The 21351-nt window shown below is 50.7% G+C and overlaps 1 protein-coding gene across 1 annotated transcript; it reads left to right on the forward strand.

Moving 5' to 3' along the window:
• The first annotated feature begins 958 nt into the window (after positions 1-958).
• On the forward strand, positions 959-20950 carry LHFPL5 (LHFPL tetraspan subfamily member 5). The gene is made up of 4 exons (XM_006115674.5): positions 959-1728; positions 16026-16262; positions 20409-20442; positions 20680-20950. Exons 1-3 carry the CDS (start codon positions 1317-1319, stop codon positions 20423-20425), a joined length of 666 nt encoding a protein of 221 aa, XP_006115736.1. The 5' UTR covers positions 959-1316; the 3' UTR covers positions 20426-20442; positions 20680-20950.
• The last annotated feature ends 401 nt before the right edge of the window (positions 20951-21351 follow it).

The raw sequence follows: 21351 nt of genomic DNA on the forward strand, positions 1-21351 counted from the left end.
AAGGGGAAAACTGGCTGGAGTTGCCTGAATTGTATTGGATCTGTGGATCAATAGGACTCCCTCCCCATCCAGTGCTGACATCAAGATAACAACGGGTGCTGGAGCTGCACCACCCTGCCTTGAAGCGGATCCTGTTAGACCCAGGGTTCCCAGTGTGCTTCGATGGCTCTCAGACCCAGCTACACAAAGGGTCCCTGTGCCCCTGCATACAAATGGGGCAGTACATCCGGTCACTTCTCTGACTCTAGGGCCAGACCCCCAGCTGGGCCAAATGAACCATTAACTTCAAGGGAGCTGCAGTGATTTCTCCCAGCAGAAGATCTGGCCCTATAACCACATTGTCCGCCCCCCACGAGCCCTGTAGCCTGGTTGGCTGGGTCCTCACCTTTCCTGTCCTTTGCTTTAGGGCCAGCCTCCTGCCCCCATGAAGGGGCTAGTCTCGTAGACGTTGCTCAGCCTGGGCAGTGATGACAGATGGAGGAAGAGCTCGCCTGGGAGGTGGGGGCTTGGCTGGGGCGGGGGTGGCGCAGGGAGCGGGGGACAGACGGGGGCAGGGACGTGTGTCTCGGCTTGTTCTCACCCTACATCTCTCCACCGCCGCCCCCGGGTAATGCTCGGGGGGCAGTAAGGAGGGGGGGCAGACATGGCGGGTTCACGAAGGTCCCCTCCAGCGCAGCCTCTCCCCCCCTCGGGCAGCGTCCTGCCCCCACCCAAGGCGAGGAGCCGCCGGCTGCGCCTTTCCCCGGGCCGGGTGGCTCCCAGCGGGCGCTCTCCGCGGTGCTGAACCGCGCTCCCCAGCCAGCCGGAGCGCAGCGCAGCGCAATGGCCCCGGGGCTCTGGGCCAGGGGCGCAGGGCGCGCAGGGGTCGAGCCCGGGGCCAGGCCGGAGGCTGGGCTAGGTAAGGAAGGGGCCGGCGGGGGCGGGCGCGGCGGACGCGGGGGAGGAGGCAGCGGGCGCCGGGAGCCGCGGGGCTGGGAGGGGCCGGAGAAGCGGCTGGCCCCCCGGGAGCGCGGCTGGGAGCCGGGCACCTCACCCCGGCCCGGACACGGAGCCGGGGGGCAGACGAGTGGGGCTGGCGCCCAGGAGCTGGACACGGAGCCTGATCGCCAGAGCCGGACCCTGGCCACGGGGCTTTGGGCTGGGTCGCAGGGAGGCCCTGGGGGTGGTGTGTGTGGGGCCGGGCGCCCTCCAGCCCCACTGACTTCCCTGGGCGCAGCCCGCTGCCCCCGGGCCTGGGGCCCACAAGGAGGCAGCCCCAGCACGGGAGTCCCTGACCCAGCCCCAGGCGAGCCGAAAGCCGCTCACCCAGCCGCACCATGGGGAAGATGCTGCCCGCGCAAGAAGCAGCCCGGATCTACCACACCAACTACGTGCGCAACGCGCGGGCCATGGGAGTGCTGTGGGCCCTCTTCACCCTCTGCTTCGCCATCATCATGGTGGTGAGCTTCATCCAGCCCTACTGGATCGGGGACAGCATCGACACCCCGCAAGCCGGCTACTTCGGCCTCTTCTCCTACTGCATTGGCAACGCCCTGACCGGCGAGCTCATCTGCAAGGGCAGCCCCCTGGACTTCGGCACCATCCCCTCCAGCGCCTTCAAAACAGCCATGTTCTTCGTGGGCATCTCCACCTTCCTCATCATCGGCTGCATCCTCTGCTTCAGCATGTTCTTCTTCTGCAACTCGGCCACTGTCTACAAAGTCTGTGCCTGGATGCAGCTGGCAGCAGGTGAGTAGCTCCTGGAGTCCCAGGGGGTATATCCAGTCCAGGGCAGAAATGCACCCAGGGTGTAGAAGCAGTTCATTCCTTTTTGTCTCATAGGGGTATCCATGTTAATCTGGGTCTGCAAAAACCAGGAATCCTGGGGCACCTCAAAGACTAGCATTTATTTGGGCATACGCTTTCATGGGTAAAACCCTCTTCATCAGATGCATTGGAGTGGAAGTCCAGAGGCAGGGAGCTAAATGCACACAACTATATCAAAAGCGTAGGACCAAGGTTAATGAGGCCAATGCAGCCAGAATGGATGTGGCTCACTCCCAGCAGCCCATAATAGGCATCATGGAAACTTGGTGGAATGTGGACAATCAATGGGACACAGTCACACCAGGGTACAAAATATATCAGAAGGACAGAACGGGTCGTGCTGGTGGGGGAGTGGCACTATACATGAAAGAAAATGTAGAATCAAATGAAGTAAAAATCTGAAATCAGCCAAAATGTTCCATAGAATCTCTATGGATAGAAATTCCATGCGCCAATAATAAGAATATAGCAGAAGGGATATATTATCAACCACCTGATCAGGACAGTGATAGTGACTATGAAATGCTAAGGGAGATTAGAGAGGCTATCAAAATAAAAAACTCAGTAGTAGTGGGGGATTTCAGCTATCCCCATAGTGAATAGAATCAGTGTAATGGCATTGAGCAAGAGGGTTTTCCTTGTGCAAGAAGGGGCATTGTAGATGCTCCTTCTAGCACAAACCTCTTCCGCAAAAATGGCAGCTCATTAGGTATGCAAATGAGGCTTGGCGATATTCCATGCTTAGCCTCATTTGCATACTTCTGGCGCAACAACCCACCAGTGTAGACATAGCCCTAGAAACTCAGTTGGAGGCGCAATTCTGTTCTTGAGGGAAAAATTCCCTCCCAGCTCCTATGGCAGTCACCTGGTGCTCTGAGGTACGGGGTTGGATTACCATGCAGTAATGCAGCATTTTTGGGCATGAGATTATCCACGGAGTGAACCCAGGGGGAGTGACCACAGGCCAAGCAATGCCAGGGCTGATAGCAGGTAACTGTGAGCAGGCTAACATGGAGAAGCAATTTACGGCCTCTGTTGGGTGTTGCTTGCTTTGTTTACGCAGCACCTCACAAAGTAGGGCAGGTATCTTGTTGGTGCACTCAGGCCAGAGATGGATAATGACTTTCCAGGCTACCCGACCCATTCAGCTTAGCCTGAGTCTTACCGGGTGGAATTACAGCTGCCAGCACAGCTAGTTCTCCGAGCAAGGTGAAGGCTGTGTGCTTTCCCTGTCGCCGCGAGAAGCTGCTGAAATCCAATCCAATCCTCAGCCTCCTGAAATATTGATGTCAAAGAGGAAGGTAGCCTCCTGTTACACTCCCTCCTGGCTCAGCGGGCCTTGCTGGTGGTGAAAATGCCATGGCAACAGAGAGCGTTACTGGTGGAAAGGCCGGGCAGGCAATGGAAACTGCAGCAGGGCTGAGATTATCAGCTAATTCTCACTGGCCTTCAGGAAACCAACTCAAAGATTAAGATAAGAGGCTTGGAAGCAGGTCAAAAGTCCAAGGAACCGGAACAACCAAAAGTGCGTTGCCCCAGAGGGCTGGTGTAGCAATTGCGAGATGGGAAGCTGTTGTTCAAAGAGAATGAGCACAATGGGAAGGCACTAGTCTTACCCCCTCTCCCCACCTTCACAGGCTGGCGGACGTCTCCCATGAAAATGGTGACGTTCCTGTGTCCATGTGGGCACACAACATGCTCCCTCCTGCTAAGAGCCAGCAGCACAAGCAGCCTCTATCTCAGGGGTCAAACTCACAGCCTGGGGGCTTTCTATAACCTGAGCAGTTCCACAAACCAGCCCTCGTGTGGCTACCGGCACGAGTCCCTGTGGCCGTGGGGTGGAGGTGTCTGCACCTTCCCCCCAACCAGCCTTTGCTCTGCCCTCTCCTGGCAGTGCACCCTTTCGCTCGAGGCCCCTTCCCCTGGCATGCAGCCTCAGGGTTGCTGGGGGGCCTGATGCAGGATGGCAGCAGGACTTGGGCTCCCCCGTGCTCACTGCGGCAGCAGGAGCTGCAGGGAAGCAGGGCGACGCAGCAGCCTTTGGTCTGCTCCACTGCCCTCTCCCAGCTGGGTCACTGCTTTGCTAAACTCTGCTAAATTGATGGGGTGGCAGGCAGGGCCGGGCACACCCGGGAGGGGGAGCAGGTGAGGCCGGGAGACACGTGGGGATACCCCATTGGAAGGTGCCCACTGGCTCAGGGGGAGGATTTGAGGATTGGCCCTGGCCCTAAGGTACACCGAGTGGGAGTCCCCGGGAGACTCACTGTGACAACAGCAGAGTGGCTGGTCCCTAGGGCATGAGGGGAATTAGCAGAAACATGTGCGGAGTCTGCACGCGTGCACAGCTCCCTAGCCCTCGGAGGCCAGGCTCAGGCCAAGGCTGCTAGGCTTGCACTGAGGCCAGAATTCAGGCTAGCGGCTGTTTGGTGGGGAGGGATCAGATGCTGAAGGGACAAGCAGCCCCATCAGCAAATGGAAATCCATCAGCAAATGAGCAACTCTCCTTCAGGAGACATCTGAGTGCAAAAGTTAGGGGCAGGTGGGGCTCTGCGAGTTTCCAGCCCCTGCCCTGACAGGCATGATGTGCTGGTGTGAAACCCCTCGCACGCTGGAAACAGAAAAGTAGTGCGAGGGCTGGGGGTGCTGGGTGCTGCTGCAGGAGCCCCGGAGGCAGCGCCAGGTCTGAGATCCTTCCGCACCGTGACAGAGTCACTCAGTCTCTGGGAGAAACGGCTGCATCTTGCACTGGGGGCATGAGCAAGCCCTGCCTCAGAAGGCATCCGGGAGGAACAATGCGGCACACAGCAAGGAGCCTGCTTTTCTAAAGGAAGCAGCAAAGTCTTGGCCCCCTCTCACCATCTCTTGCCCCTGGAGGCAAACAGATTGGAGAGGGAGGGTGAAGAGCTCTGCTGCGTTCCGATGACACTTGGTTTTTAGAGGGAAACGTGGCAGGGATGCTCAATCTGCTTAGGAAAATAAAGCATTCACCCGATCAGGGTGCAGGAGGTCTGGGTTTGACTAACAGCCAGCCTCCTTCCTCCTACACACCATCGAAGAGGAAACGTGGAGGCCCAACGCTGTTACCTTTCCCTCCCAGTGAATGTCCACCCATTAGACAGAGGACAGTCAGCTGGGAGGCCTTTGCTTTCAGCTCCCTGCAAGAGGGGCCGGCACACTCGTGCACTGGAGCTGGTGGCTTTGATGGATCATTTGGGGATGGACGTTGGACATCCCATGGTGAAGAAAGGGTTTTAGGCTGGGACTGAGCGGCTGCTAGCGAATGAGCAGCACAGCCTGCCCCAGAGAGGTCCTGCCACCACAGGGAGTCTGGCTCAAACCCACCAACAGATTTCCTGCCGCGGGGATCTCTAGCCAGACGCACACCAAACTCATACATGTGCAAGAGGAGCGAAGCTTCAAGGAAGCCATAATAATTGTCCAATCCAACTCTCACCACCACCCTCTGGCCTGGGTAGAACTGGTCTTGAGAGTCTGTACCTTTAGGGCTTTGCCAAGTCTAGTTTTAAATATAGCAAACCATGCAGCTTCCTCCAAGTCCCATGGCAAACTAGTCTACAGCCTCAAAAAGACTCACATATCCCTTGGTTCCTTGCAACCAGACAACAAGACAATCCCCCTGATGAGATTGCAGCTGAAGCAGGCAAGGGAGCATGACTATGCCCATTTTACAGGTAGCAAACTGAGGCCCACAGAGAAAAGGATTTTCAAAAGAGGTGAGTGGCACTGGGTGCCCAACATGAGACACTTCTAAGGGGTTGGGTTGCTAGAGGACGGGTGGCTTCACGCTTACTGAAAACCAGGGTTCTTCCCGCTGTCTCAGGTTAGGCACACACAAGCACATAGCACTTCTGAAAATCTTTGCCTCAGTGATTTGCCCAGGGCAAGCAGGCAGGCTGTGGCAGTTTGGGAAAGGAATCAATATTGTCTAAGTGATTTAACCACACAGCCATCCTTCCACTCCTAACAGCTCGTGCTGTCAGCTCTCCTGAGACATACGCCTGCCTCCAAACCACCTCAGTCTTGCCCCAGCCTCTGCTTTCTCTGCCACCTAAGTCACAAGCAGGTCTGACGTGCAGCTCCAGCAGTAGCTGGCCTGATCCGCTCCGGAGGCATTGCTGGCCCATCTTATGTCAGGTGCTCTCCAGCCCTGTAGCAGACAAAGGCAGATGGTGTTAGCACCATGGACAGAGCCTGGCGCTTCTCAGATTTCCCTGTCCCATGGCAAAGCTGGGAGGGAGGGAAAGCAAGGGCTCCAGTGGCAGCTGGTGGGCTGGGAGGAAGGGTTGCCTAGTGGTGAAAGCAAAGACTCAGGTGATCTGGGCTCCATTCTGGGATTGTCACAAACTCTAAGTGATTTGTTGTGACCCTTGGGGTTCAATCCCGGCTAGTAAGGGCTTGTGTCACCACCTGCCATGCAACTTTGGGTGCCTTAAGTGGTATCGCTGTGGCTCTCTGCCCTGACAACAGCCAGCCAGCAAGCATGGTCACAGCCTGGCTTTTCCGGGTGACTCCCAAATCTCCGCAAACCATCTGCCCTGCAGTGCACCACCCTCTCCTGGAACATTCCCAGAAGTGAAGTTTAAAGAGACAGTACACAGCAGCTCGTTAAGCTAGTGGGTTTGACAGTGGCTCATTGGAGTCACAGCTCTGTGCTGTTATTACGAAACGTCAAATCCACCAGGCGTGGAATGAGGCGAGGTATCAGGAATAAAGACACAAATGGCAATGAGCAAACAAAGTAAACAAGTGCTTCTGACACAAACTGGATTTCAGCAAGTTACAGTCTTTGCCCAAACACATTCCTCGCCTGTACTGTCCTCACAGACATTAGCTCTGTGGCGGAAGGGTCCACCGTTCTGTGATTTCAAGAGCTCTGGACCGGTGTTCCCTGTAAGCTAAGCACTTGGGAAGCCACTCAGGAGAGATTCAGATCTGCCCAGATGATTAGCAAAGTGCTGGCAGCGGGCAGCATGGGTTTCTACTGGTGGTGCACATCAAAACATGCCTTGGTGCACATAAAACATGCCTTGGTGCACATAAAACATATTCTGCAGGGACTGACTCTGGTGAACTGTGACTGGACTACAAGCTGCTTATTGCCTGGACTAGACCATCATGATGGTACCTTCTGGCCTTAAAGTCTCGAAGGGTAAGTCTATACAGCAGCATTATTTCCAAATAACTTAGTCCACGTCTACACAGCAGGCAGTTATTTCAAAATAGTGTCAAAATACTGTCATAAGAACATAAGAACGGCAGTACTGGGTCAGACCAAAGGTCCATCTAGCCCAGTATCCTGTCTACCGACAGTGGCCAGCACCAGGTGCCCCAGAGAGGGTGGACCGAAGACAATGATCAAGCGATTTGTCTCCTGCCATCTCTCTCCAGCCTCTGACAAACAGAGGCCAAGGACACCATTTTATCCCCTGGCTAATAGCCTTTTATGGACCTAACCTCCATGAAATTATCTAGCTTCTCTTTAAACTCTATTATAGTCCTAGCCTTCACAGCCTCCTCTGGCAAGGAGTTCCACAGGTTGACTACACGCTGTGTGAAGAAGAACTTTCTTTTATTAGTTTTAAACTTGCTACCCATTAATTTAATTTGGTGTCCTCTAGTTCTTCTATTTAGGGAACTAATAAATAACTTTTCTTTATCGGCCCTCTCCACACTACTCATGATTTTATAGACCTCTATCATATACCCCCTCCGTCTCCTGTCGAGCTGGAGGACTTCTTACTCAGACTCCTGCAACCCTCATTGCATGAGGAGTAAGGGAAGTTGGAGGAAGAGGGCTCCATTTCGAAATAAGTGCTGTGCAGATGCTCCCAATTTCGAAATAAACGACACAATTGACGTCGCTCACATTGCGTCGCTTAGTTTGAGTTCAGCCTTGCTGGGTAGATGTACCCTAAGAGCTGTGGCTGTTGGCCCAATAACAGCCTTTGACATGGGAACCAGCTGGGTCATGTAACGGCACACATAATAGCTACTGCATGCAGCTCTCTCAGCAGCCTCTGTTAGCATCCATGGTGCCTTACTCATTTAATTTCCTTCCTTTCTCCAACCTCTCTTCTGTGCACAGATGCTAGTTAAATGTGGTCAGAACAGCATAAAAGGCAAGTGGTTGAACCACAATTAGATCACCCCATCAAAATTAACAAGACCTTAGGGTGGAATAAACTATTTCCAGGAAGCGAATCAAGCGACGAGTTGGTGGACTTGCCTGGAGCTGCATAAGGCCAAATTGTGGGGCCTTTTTTCACAGCGGTGAGCAGCAGCCGCAACTTTAACGTGACTTTTTGCATAACTCGGTAATGTCGCCCTTTGTGAGAGGCACAAACGCCCCTTTGCGTGCACATTGCTCTTTGAGATCAAGGATAGCGTCATGTGTATGAAGAGTAGAACAAATTCCACCGATTTTGGAGCAGCTGTTCCTGTTTGAAAGTGACTGCTCTCTGCTACCCAGCGTGGCAGATGCATTAGAAATGCAGATGGTTTCCTGCACTAGACTGCTTTGCAGAAGTTCATGCTGGAGCCATTCTTTTTTGAAGACAAATCTGAGGTGTTTGTTGATAGAAGAATAAACAAACTGGAACAAATTGATACATTTAACAGTAATAATTGGACCAGGATGTATTTATCCTAGAGTTCCGAAGGCACTCACATATGAAATTGCAGAATTACTAGCTGAGGTATGTCACCCATCACTCAAATCAGCCTTTGACCCAGATGACTGGGAATGTGGATTTTTAAAAACAAAACAAAAAACCCAAAACAACTCCAGTGGTGACCCTGGCCATTACAGGCCAGAAAATCCAACTTCGAATTGGTTGAAATATTAATAAAGAAGAGAATAATCAAATAGATGATCCCAATATATTGAGGGAGAATGAACACACCTTTGGTAATGGGAAAACATGCCTCAGCAATGACTAGAATTCTTTGAGGAGGGTTAACAAACGTGGACAAGGATGACCCAGGGGGTATAGTGCATTTGGACTTTTGGAGAGCTTCACCAAAGACTCTTAAGCAAATTGAGCAGCTGTGGGACCAGAGAAATGGTCCTCTTGTGGATCAGAAACTGGTTAAAAGACAAAAAACAAAGGGTAGGAATAAATGGTCGGTTTCCACAGCAGAGAGAGGAAAATAGCAGGGAACCCCAGGGCTCAGCACTGGGACCAGTGCTGCTCAACATATTCATAAATAATCTGGAAGAACAGGTACGGAATGAGGTGGCAAAGGTTGCAGATGTTTCCAAATTGCTTAAACTCATTGGCTGCGTCCAGACTGGCATGATTTTCTGCAAATGCTTTTAACGGAAAAGTTTTTCCGTTAAAAGCATTTGCGGAAAAGAGCGCCTAGATTGGCACGGACGCTTTTGCGCAAAAGCACTTTTTACGGAAAAGCGTCCGTGCCAATCTAGACGCGATTTTGTGCAAGAAAGCCCCGATCGCCATTTTCGCCATCGGGGCTTTTTTGTGCAAAACAGTTTTTACCTGTCTACACTGGCCCTCTTGTGCAAAAGCATTTGCGCAAGAGGGCTTATCCCTGAGTGGGAGCATCATAGTATTTGCGCAAGAATCACTGACAATCTTACATTAGATCATCAGTGTTCTTGCGCAAATTCAAGCGGCCAGTGTAGACAGCTGGCAAGTTTTTCCGCAAAAGCAGCCGCTTTTGTGGAAAAACTTGCCAGTCTAGATGCAGCCATTAAGTTCAAAGCTGACTACAGAGTTACAAAGGGGTCTCACAGAAGACTACTTACTAGGCAAGAAAATGGCAGATGAAATTCAGCGTTGATAAAGGCAAAGTAATGCACGTTGTAAAGTATAATCCTAACGACACATACAAAATGATGGGTCTAAATTATGTTACCGCTCAAGAGGGAGATCTTTGAGTCATCAAGGCGACTCCTCTGAAAACATCAGCTCAGTGAACAGTGGCAGTCAAAAAAACAAATAGAATGCTAGGAACTACAAGGAAAGAGCTGAATAATGTCAGTAAATATCATACCCTCACTATGTACATCACTAGCAAGCCCACACTTGAATACAGCCTGCAGTTCAGGTTTCCCACGCTCAAAAAAGATACATTAGAATTGGAAAAGGTACAGAGGAGGGCAACAAAAGCGATTACGAGCTCAGAAGAATGTTCGTATAACAAGATAGTAAAAAGACTGGGAGGCTATGTCTAGACTGTCATGATTTTCCGGAAATGCTTTTAACGGAAAAGTTTTCAGTTAAAAGCATTTGCGGAAAAGAGCGTCTAGATTGGCACAGACACTTTTCCGCAAAAGCACTTTTTCCGGAAAAGCGTCCGTGCCAATCTAGACGCACTTTTGCGCAAAAAAGTCCCGATCGCCATTTTCACAATCGGGGCTTTTTTGCGCAAAACAAATCTGAGCTGTCTACACTGGCCCTTTTGCGCAAAAGCTTTGCGCAAAAGGACTTTTGTCCGAACGGGAGCAGCACAGTATTTCTGCAAGAAGCACTGATTTCTTACATGAGATTGTCAGTGTTCTTGCAGAAATTCAAGTGGCCAGTGAAGACAGCTGGCAAGTTTTTCTGCAAAAGCAGGTGTTTTTGCGGAAAAACTTGCCAATCTAGACTCAGCCAGACTGTTTAGCTGGGAAGAGACAAACCGAAGTATGACAAACCGAGGCTATGACAGTGGTCTATAAGGTCTTGACTGATGTGAAAAAAGCAAATAAGAAAGCGTTATTTACCTTCACAGAACACAAGAACCCGGGGTCACTATAAAATGAATGGGGAACAGGATTAAAACAAACCTAAGAAAGTACAGGCTGAACCTCTCTGGTCCAGGACTCTGGTCTGACAACATCTGTTTTTTTATTTAAAAATATTTTACCCCACCTCTCTCTATATATAGTAAAATACAAGACTTAAGGGGGCGGGCATAAAACCTACTAAGACCCCTTGAGAGGAGGGACACACACACACATACAAACTCAAACACTAATAAAAGCGCGGGTAAAAAGGGTGGCTTTGGCCTGGCACAGAAACAGTGCCAGCATTGGTGCCAGGTGGATGTCCAGGGGGAGAGAATTCCATAGCAAAGGCTGAGAAGTTCCGCGTAGATATCAGCCTTATCTCCACATGTGGAGCAACACAGAGCAGAGCTTCCCCAGCTGACCTCCATCCCTGGGCAGATTCATATGGGAGGAGACCGTCTGTCAAATACCCCGGTCCCAAACCATTTAGCACTTTATAGGTCATAAGCAGGACCTTGAACTGGGCCCAGAAATATACGGGAAGCCAGTGCAGCTGCTAGAGTACTGGCATAATGTGCTCTGTATAGCAAGTAGCCAGGAAAGATGCAGCTGATGGATCAGCTGGAGCTGCCCAAAAGCACTCCAGCCACCAAGGAAATCGAGTTCTCAAATGTTAGGAAAGGGTCCAGGAGAACTCCTAAGCTGCGTACCTGTTCCTCCTGTATATCTGAGAGCCAGGAGGACTATAGATGTTGCTGGACTGGAGAGCCCCTGGACCAGAGAGCATCAGGAAGCTGGTGGCAGGGAGAGAAGCCAGGAGCCCAGAGACAGGGGCTGGTCAGGGAGCTGTGAGATTGTCGGCCTGGGAGTGGCAGAGCTCCATGGAAGCTTGAGGTCGTGGAACCCAATAGCCCCAGATTGACTGTGGAGCTCCATGCACCAGGGTGGTGGAGCTCAAGTGGCCCAGGGCTTGCCCGGCATACTTGCGGCAATGGAGACCAGCAGCCATCAGGTCGGCCACAGAGCCTGGCAGAACCCAGTGGCAGCCTGGGACTGGCCATGGGGCAGGGGATCCCAGTGGCTGGGAGGGGAGCTGGGTCAGGTCTGCTGATGGACCCCAGCAGAGCCTGGTGTTGGTTGGAAGAGAGGCCAGCATTGAGTTCTCCTGGCCCAGCAAACTCCCTCCAACAGTCCGGTCCCGAGGGTGCTGGATCAGGGAAGTCCAACCTGTACTTCCTCATATGCAGTCAACCTGTGGAACTCCTTGCTAGGGGATATTGTGATGACCAAAAGTATAATTGGGTTCAATAGTGATTTAGATGAAAGTGTATGGAGGGATAGGTCAATCAATGGCTTTTAGCCATGATAGTCAGGGGTGCCAGTCCATCCTCTGGGTGTCCCTAAGCCTCTGACGGCCAGAAGCTGGGACTGAACAACAGAGAATGGATCACGCATTAATTGTCTTGTTCTGCTTAGTCTCTCTGAAGCATCTGGCACTGGCCACTATCAGAGACAGGATGCTGGGCCAGATGGACAACTGGGCTAATCCAGTGTGGTCGTTGTGTTCTGCTTGAGCAGGCTAGTTATTTTAAAAGCATAAGTGTTGGGAGGGGTGGGGAGGTGGGGGGGCTGAAAAAAGCCAGGTGCCCCTGTTTTATTTGTATCAGGATCACACCTCAGTCCAAGATGTAGGTATTCCTCTGAAGCGTTCCACCTACCTCCCTCATCCACCGTGGTGAGCTGCAGAGGAAGGTCATTAAGTGTACGGGAAGGCGTAGCTTCCAAATGAAGAAAGATGGTTATGGAACGCCAGTAAGGCACACAGCGCCCTTGCTGCTGTCCTTCCCATGAGCCTTCGAAAAACCCTGTTGCCAGGCAGCAGCTATCGACAGGCCTGAAAGCCGTCTCTGGCCTACGGCTTCCTAGGGACAGAGAGAAAAGCTGGCCGCAAGGAAAGTGTGGTGTATGTGTGTGCGTGTGCGTGAGTGTGGTTAGAAATGTGGCAACGGCAGCATTGTTACACCTCTGCATAACAAGAGGGACAGAGCGTGCTGTTGCTAATCTGCTGGTACCTGATGCATCCAACTCATAGAACACTGGGACCCCTCCCTCATGGTAGGACCAAGCACAGTCTAGACCATCCCTGAGAGCTGTCTCTCTAAAACAGTGTTTCAAAGAGCAACTAACCATGAGCATTCAGCTGCTTCAGCATGCCAGTTGCCGGGTGCCGGAGGAGAGAAGACGTGCATGGTGGAGATCAATAGTCTCTCGCTCCAGACCTCTAGGTGCGGTCACATTTTTGTGGCGTAGGAGGGAAGAGCATGTTTCCGGCTGAAGGACCTGCATGTATGTTAGAGAGGGTGTGGATTTATGATGGAGCTTACAATTGCACTGTAGGCTGCACAGTTCTCTGTGCCAGAGATTGTGCGAACATAACATTGGCCCCAACCCAGAGAGCTTGGGGGGGGGGGGGGGGTGAAGAGCAGGGAAGTCAAAGCTGCTCAGGAAGTTGCTCTTTAAAACGTTTGCTAGGCGCCTTCCGTGGACTTTCTGAAGAATTCATTGGCTGAGGCTAGCCTGCGCGCGCCAACTCCATCGCTCTGCTAGGCCCCACGCACACTACAGCTGGAAAGAGAATCCCTGCTCTGAATCTGAAGTGCATTGACTAATTTATCCATAGCAAGGGCCTTGTTGCATACTTATTCTCGCCAGCCTCTGAGGACAGGACAAGAAGCAACGGGCTTAAACCGCAGCAAGGGAGGTTTAGGTTGGACTTTAGGAAAAGCTTCCTGCCTGTCAGGCTGGTTAAACACTGGAATAAGTTGACCAGGGAGGTTGTGGAATCTCCATCAATGAGGATTTAAAAAAGCTGATTAGACACCTATCAAGGATGGTCTAGATGGGGGTGGGCAATAACACAGCAGTGGTTCACCGGGTTAGCTCCTGGCAGGCCCTCCCACTGCTACATGTATTGCCTCAGGTACCGGCGATTGTGGCTCCCGTTGGCTGTGGATCCCAGTTAAAGGGAGCAGCAGGAAGTGGTGCGGACTGGTATACTGCTTCCTGCAGCTCCCATTGGCTGCAATGACTGGTACCTGTGGCCCTACAGGTAAATACAATGGTGGAGGCCTGCCAGCAGCCATTTGTGGACCAGTATTTGCCTACCCCGGTCTAGATGGTGCTTGGTCCTGCTGTCAGTACAGGGGACTGGACCTGGTGACCTCTTGATGTTCCTTCCAGTATCTCGTGCCCTCCCCCCGCAACCATTACTTTACAACCAGTGAGTGGCAAACTGGGACTAGCCGTTAGGCACCTTAGTCGTAGGACTAGCACCCACGAATCACCCATAATGACTCTTCAGAAAGTATAGAAAGTATTGTATTTAGCAGCCCAAATACTTTTGAGACTGGAAGACAAGCTACCTGGCTGAAAACTGCATTTGCTCTAACAGCAGCAGGAAAGGCATCGCATGGTACAGGTACGGCACGTGAGTGAAAGCAGCTTGGAGCCAGGTACGGATCAGACGAGGTTGTGTACACTCCTGGAGGTAGGCTATCTAAATGTTTACAAAAGGAGTTGACCTTGTGTGGGATTCCAGCTGACACTGCACCAGAATTAACCTGGGTGTCAACTGCTTAGGATGCAATAAAATACACTAGAAGTTGGCCCAACCCTGGTTAAATAAATAGCCGTACAAGTTTCCCCAGCTCAAACACGTCCACTGACAATCTGCTTCGAGACCGTTCCTAGCAAGTGAGGGCGCCTTTCACGGGATGCTGTTGCATACTCAGGCAGGAATGGAAGGGTGTTGCCACGGTGACCAAGTTAAAGGGAGATTTTGCTGCAGCATTTCCTTCCGCCATGAGCATTGTGCTCCTGGAGGCACAGCCGCTGTCCCCGAGAGATAGCTAGAAGGCACGGCCATGTGGGTTACAAATCTCTCCCTGATCACTCTCAGCAGCTGAGAGAAGTGAGTGAGATGCGCATGTGGATAATCCTCAGGTTACATGAAAACGTTAGGCTAGGCTGTGCCAAGAGCCCTTTGCTGGCATAGCTGTACCAGAAGACCTAGCCTGCTTATCCCAGCAAAGCCATGCTTTTGGTACTACCACTTATTCGGGCCTCCACGAGCGAAACCAGACTATCTAGACAGGCTCTTCTGCTGGCTGCCTGCAAGGCCAGTCTCAGATCCCAGTGTGCTGCACCCCTCTGCTCAGTGTAGCTATACTGGCAGCGTGCAACCTGGCCTGTTTGGGTACCGGTAGGACTGAGTTATTGAAGGGTGCAGTATTAACCAAAAGAGTTATACTGGTACAACCCCAAATGTGGAGTTACACTGCTCTGAAGATAGCTTCCTTCCCTCCCCCCGTGGAAATAAACTATACTGGTAGAAAGGCACTTTTCTCTTGCCCTTACTTCATCCTCACCAGGGAGACATGGGGTGGATATTGTACCATGTCAATTCCACTATTTTAGCTCGGCTTGGATAACTTTGCTCTTTAGATCTGCCCTTGCTCACACATAACTAGGCTCCAGGGCAGTGAGACTGCATCAAACACTGCTCACTAGATGCCAAACTAGTTACTGTGGGTTACCCGATTGCACCTCACACACACAAATCTTAGTTCTAGCTAGAGCTTGGATTCTTACTCGTTCCAGCACAGTGCCTCAATTTTCCATCTGTAAGACAGGGAGGATAAATACCCACCTGAGTTGAAGCCCTTTGAAATTGACAATAGAAAAGTGCAATGCGATTATTAATGGAAGAGTCTGAACTACCTGATTCTAACTGAGCGAGACGGAGACCAGAGCTAAACCATTTAAACAAGCACGTTATTTGGCACAACTCGGTCTTTGATTATGTTTCTGATACTGATGTGAGGATGTAGAAATAGCTTTGTAGGGCATTTATCAGCCAAGAAACAAGAACTTTACAGAAGCAACTTCCCTCTTTGTTTCACCAGCCTGCGGAGAAGCGAGGCACAGAGCAGTTTAAATGGATTTCTGACATTTATTCATTAGTCAGTGACACATTTTGCAATTTTCATTTAGTCCACAGCTTGCTCTTTGAGCTGGTGGTTTGTAGTCATAGGCACATGACAGTGCTGGTTCTATTCCAAGCATGGTCAGATCCATGGTCATGGTCTATAGCACTAGCTGTGCTGTTCTCTTCCTGATACAATCTCAGGTGCTGGATGATGCTGATGTCCCAGATTCTGGGACAAGATGCTCACAGAAAATGCACCTAGTGCTGTGAAAGGCTACGCTTTATTTTGCACAATCAGCTGCTGAGCCATTGTGGAAAGGAGCGGGGGACACACATAATGACTTCTTTAAAAAAAAAAAAAAGGCTAATTAGCATTCAAGGACTTTTCTGTTCCCTGCTTTTCACCCCATCCACTCAAGACAGCAGTGCAGTATCACTGTGCCACTTGTTAACACCTCAAGTTTTTCCCCCCTACAGCAGCTGGCCTAATGATAGGCTGCCTGATCTACCCTGATGGCTGGGATTCCAATGAAGTGAAGCGCATGTGTGGGGACAAGACAGACAAATACACACTAGGAGCATGCACCGTGCGTTGGGCCTTCATCCTCTGCATCATCGGGATCCTGGATGCACTCCTCCTCTCCTTCCTGGCCTTTGTTCTAGGGAACCGGCAAGACAACCTACTCCCCGACGATTTCAAAGTAGAAAATAAAGGTAACTGTCTAGGGCAAAGACCCACTTTGTTCTCTCTCCTGGCAACTATTGCTCATCTCTTACAGGAACATCAAAACCCTTGACAGGTCACTGCCATTGATAAAGCAAGTTCCAGTTGGGGCCTAGGTGTACAGAGACCGGGACAGTGCTGGGGAAGAGATATTAACAAGATGAGGTTCCAGCAGTATTGGCCAGAGCAGTCTTCTGTCTACTCATTGTGGCTAGCCAGCTAATTGCTTTCTAAAAACTAGTACTTCCCCAGCACTAAAGGTCTCTAAGCCACTCCGGTGGGGGATGACAGACGTCACTCAGTGAGCTACCCTGGGTAGACATTGATGCAGACATGGCAATCGACAGAAGAGAAGATCGTGTACTTAGATTTCCAGAAAGCCTTTGATAAGGGTAGGAATAAATGGTCAGTTCTCAAAAATGGTGTCCCAGAGGGGTCCGTACTGCGGTCAATCCTATTTAATATATTCATAAATGATCCAGAGAAAAGGATAAACTGTGAGGTGGCAAAAATTGCAGATCTCAAAGTGTTCAAGATAGTTACGTCCAAAGCAGACTGCAAAAACTTTAAAAGGATCTCACAAAACTAGGTGATTGGGCAACACAATGGCAGATGCATTTTACTGATGATAAATGCAAAGTAATGCATATGGGAAACTATAATGCCAACTATACATACAAAATGATGGGGACGAAAATTAGTTCTTTCCACTTGAGAGAGAGATCTTGGAGTCACTGTGGATAGTTCTCTGAAAACAACCGCTTGATGTTCTGCAGCAGTCAAAAAAGCAAACAGACTGTTAGGAATATTTTTAAAAGGTATAAAAAAAAAAAGAGAGAATATTTTATTGCCTCTACATAAATCCATGGTATGCCCACATCTGTGTAAAGATGTGGTTGCCTCTTCTTGACATTGGAAAAAGTTCAGAAAAGGGCAACAAAAATGATTACGGGTATGAACGGGAAGTCAGTAATGGAGGCAAAGGAAGGCACAGCTTTCCCAAAACCGCCAACATGACCAACTGCCTAAGGCTGGGGCTACCGCCGGGGAAGGCTAGAACGGCGGCATGGTAGCCCTGATCCCCCCAGGCTCTGGGCAAGGCAGTCCAGCTCAGCAGCTTGGTGGGGGGAAACGGGGCCATGGTAGGGCAGCACAGCCTTCCCCTGCCGTTGGGGAGGGTTGGGCTGGGGGCATCATGATAGCCCCAGCTCTCCACATGTCCAGGCAGGATGCAGCTGGGGGGTGGGCGGGGCTTGGCTCTAGGGGCAGGGCTGAATCTTGCCCTCCCCAGCTGGGCTTTCACCCAATGCCCATGGGGCTATGGAACTGCTGCCATTTGAGAAGCAATTAGTGAGACTGGGACTTTTCAGCTTAGAAAAGAGGAAACGAAAGAGAGATATGATAGCGGTCTATGAAACCATGGCTCATGCAAAGAAAATAAATAAGGAAAAGTTATTTACTTGTTCCCATAACACAAGAACTAGGGGTCACCAAATGAAAATAGGCAGGCTTAAAACAAACAAAAGGAAATACTTCTTCATACAATGTACAGTCAACCTGTGGAACTCCTTGCCAGAGGATGTTGTGAAGACCAGGACTTTAACAGGATTCAAACAAGAACTAGATAAATTCTTGGAGGTTAGGTCCATCAATGGCATCTGAACCCTGTGTTTGTCAGAAGGTGGGAATGAGGAAGAGCAGGTGGATCACTTAATTATGTATCCTGTTCATTCCCTTTGGGGTACCTGGCCTTGGCCACTGTCAGAAGAGACCTTTGGTCTGACCCACTCTGTTATGTAACATCAGGGATGGCAGAGAATAATTTCATTTTGTCAAGGGAAGAATTAGTTGGGGGGGGGAAGAGTTGTAGCACACTCATCCCTAATGAGATGAAATATCTGACTTGACACACCATTTGGTGTGTTAAAAGCATTTAGTAATGGTTTTTACTATCCCTCCTATGAGCAGCATTTGGTTTCTGAAGCCCACAAGCGTTGTGTATGATGCATACACTGACCATAATGTCCGGATTCTTCCAGGACAGCCCTGAATCTAAACACTCTGTCCCAGTGCCCTGGCAAGTAGTGAAATGTCCCAGAAAGTCCCACCGGACATTTTACTACTTGATGGGGACACTGGCTTATGGGAAGAAACAAAAAATGGCACGGTGCCATTGCTCCTCACACAGTGCAGCAGCCTCCTCCCCCTCTGCCCCAGCAGGGTGCGTAGGGTAGCCGTGCTGGCTTCTGGTGGCATGTGGCCCATCCCAATCCTCGTGGGACTGCTTCTGCTGCACGGGGTCCTGGTCCTCCCAGGCTTCTTCCTCCAGGCCGCCTTGGAGCCCCAGCAGTAGCTGCATAGAGCCTGGCTGGGGCACTGTGGGGCAGGGCATGCTCGGACTCAGCAGGTGCCAGGACTGTAGCAGAAGCAGCTCATGGTGCTATTTTTAGTACTGTGGGCCAGGTCCCCACAGGCGGCTCCAGCTGGAGTTAAGGGGCAGCCACAGAAGGCATATTCCAGCTGGAGCAGCCTCACCAGAACAGGCCTCATGCGGCTGCCCCTTGACTCCAGCTGGAGCCAGTACTAAAAATAGCAGTGGGCAGCCTCTGCTCCAGTCCCAGCACATGGACCTGCCCCGGCAGCAGCTAGGGCTGGACCGTGGTAATAAAAATAGCATCGCAGGTCCAGCCCTGCAAACTGCTTCCCATGTCGAAGGCAGGTGGTGAGGGAAGGGGCAGGAGGAGAACTAAGTGGGAGGTGGGGGGAGGAGAGGAAGGGGCTTGTGCTGTGGGGGGGGGGGGGCAGGGCAGGGCAGGAGAAGAAAGGGGAAGGCACCAAGGAGCAGGGTGGAAGGAGAGACAAATGCCAGGTGGACAAGAGGAGACAATGAAGAAAAGAGCAGCAGGAGGGAGGGGAGGAACGATATCAGTGTGGGTGGGAAGGGAGGGGACAGGATGATGCTGGGAGAGGAAAGGGGAGGGACAATGAGGCAAGACGGAGGAAGAGGAGACGGGAGCAGTGGGTGCAGGGAGAAGAAAGGTTGAAAAGAGGGGTGGGCATGAGGAAGGCAGGGGATGGAGCAAGTCATGCTGGAGTGCGCGCAGAGGGGCATGAGGAGAACTGGGGCAGAGTGGTGAGGGGATGGGCACCAGGGAGAAAGAGGCAAGGAGGGCAGGGGCAGTGAGGCGCAGGGGTAAGGTGCCAGGGAATTGGGGGGGGGTGAAGCAGAAGGGCAGACACGTGGAGAAGGATGGGTACCAGAGAGAGGCAGGTCAAGTGGATAGGAGGTGTTAGGAGAGGGGATGGGTAGCTACAGATGATCAGAGTGGGGCTAGAGGAGTGGACACAGCGGGAAGAGAAGGGCAGCAGGTCCCAGGAGAGCTGTGGCAAGAAGGGCAGGAGTCAGGACAGCAGAGGAGGGTGAGGGATAGCAGGAACCAGGGGAGCAGATGGGAAAAGGGAGAAGTTTATAAGATATTTATTAATAATTTGGGTGCCACAGTGGCACCCATCTGAACAAGTGCATGTGAATTAAATACTGGTGCATAAGACAAAACTCACTCCACTCATGGGAGGAAAATCTTAAACGGAACACTTCCCCCAGCCTCTCCCCCGAGTTAATGATATGCAAATTGGGTTAATGCAATTGCAGGATAGTTGCATGGGGGAGGGGTCCTGTGGGGGCCAAACCCATCCTTATTGGTAGGACAGTGGGAGGAGTTCTTAGAGGGGTCACATGACACCCTTTAACTTGTGGTCATGTGTCCATCTTGATGCCAGGGGCACTACCTCCAGGGGTGGGACTTCTTGTGGCAGGGGGTGTGGCTAACATATCCCTAATTTTGGTTCAGAAAAATATGGTCACCATAATTATGCAAAGGTTAAGGCAACCCTCAAGCAAGTGCTAGTCCACTTGCATACCTCTGAACTGAAAGGAGACTGCATTAGTGAACAGATACAGTCTGAGGTCCATGATCAGCATGCAGCAGGGGACGAGACAGTGCCTTCTCACTCAGCTGCCCTCTCACTGAGGACACTTTTTCCCTTAACATATGAAACTAGGGCTACTGTTGTAGATGGCTGCTCTTGTGCTTTACTCCCACTCACCTTAATATAAAGGTAATTTGTTTTTACAGAGGAGGACCATGCCTGAAGAACCTGAACATCCCTGTAAGTAACCCTAATTTGATGCTACTTCTAAACTTGTTTCCAAGTGAAAGATCAGTGGTAATATTTGGATTTCAGTACCCTTTATTCCCATTTCTTTTATATATTTAATGTAAAACTACCAAACTCTACTTTTACCTAATGGCACACGGCACACAAGGGAATTAAAGAGAAAACTTGCATTGATTTATTTTCAATTACAATTTTGTCACAGTCCCATTCTCTTCTCGCCCCCTCCAGGTAATCACCTGAAACTTGATGCTTTTCTTGGAGAAGTCATGTTGAAGGACCTCTATTCTCACTACAAACTGTCTTGAAAAGATTCCATGCGAAGGGAATCCCCATAGAGTTTATTTGGACAGGACACAATCAGTTATGGAGTGGGACAGCTCAACATTTGATGAAGCTACCACCTTAGGCAGTGGTGAGCCAGGGGCATTGTGTGCTTTATTTACAGAGTCACATTTTGTACTGGCCTGTTTCAGGAAAAAAATAGCTGAATAAAACACAAAATGGCAGTGTTTTGATTTTGTGCTACTGTCCTTGGAAAGCGTACTCACCTAGCTTCTCCTACATGAGCAATCCTGAGCATTGTTTTACAGGAAAAGCCATTCAACACCCACATTCCAACAAGGTGCACAATGGGCACATTTTTTTTTTTTTAAATAATGCTGGCTCTTGAAATTACCCATGGGGACAAAGATCAAACAAAGCCATAGTCCAGTTAGTATAAAGAATCCAGCTACTTGCTGAATTAATGGGGCAGTGAAAAAAGTCAGCCTTAGAACTCACCAGGCTACACAACTCCTCTTTCACCGTACTGAGCAACATTCAAGGCAAAGCATGATGAAGCCTCTTTTCTGGCACTCATCTGCTGGGCTCCAGCATGACATAGCAGGGAACTGAGATTCT

The sequence above is a fragment of the Pelodiscus sinensis genome, chromosome 27, assembly GCF_052426305.1.
Source record: "Pelodiscus sinensis isolate ZL-2025 chromosome 27, ASM5242630v1, whole genome shotgun sequence".
NCBI classification, from domain to species: Eukaryota; Metazoa; Chordata; order Testudines; family Trionychidae; genus Pelodiscus; species Pelodiscus sinensis.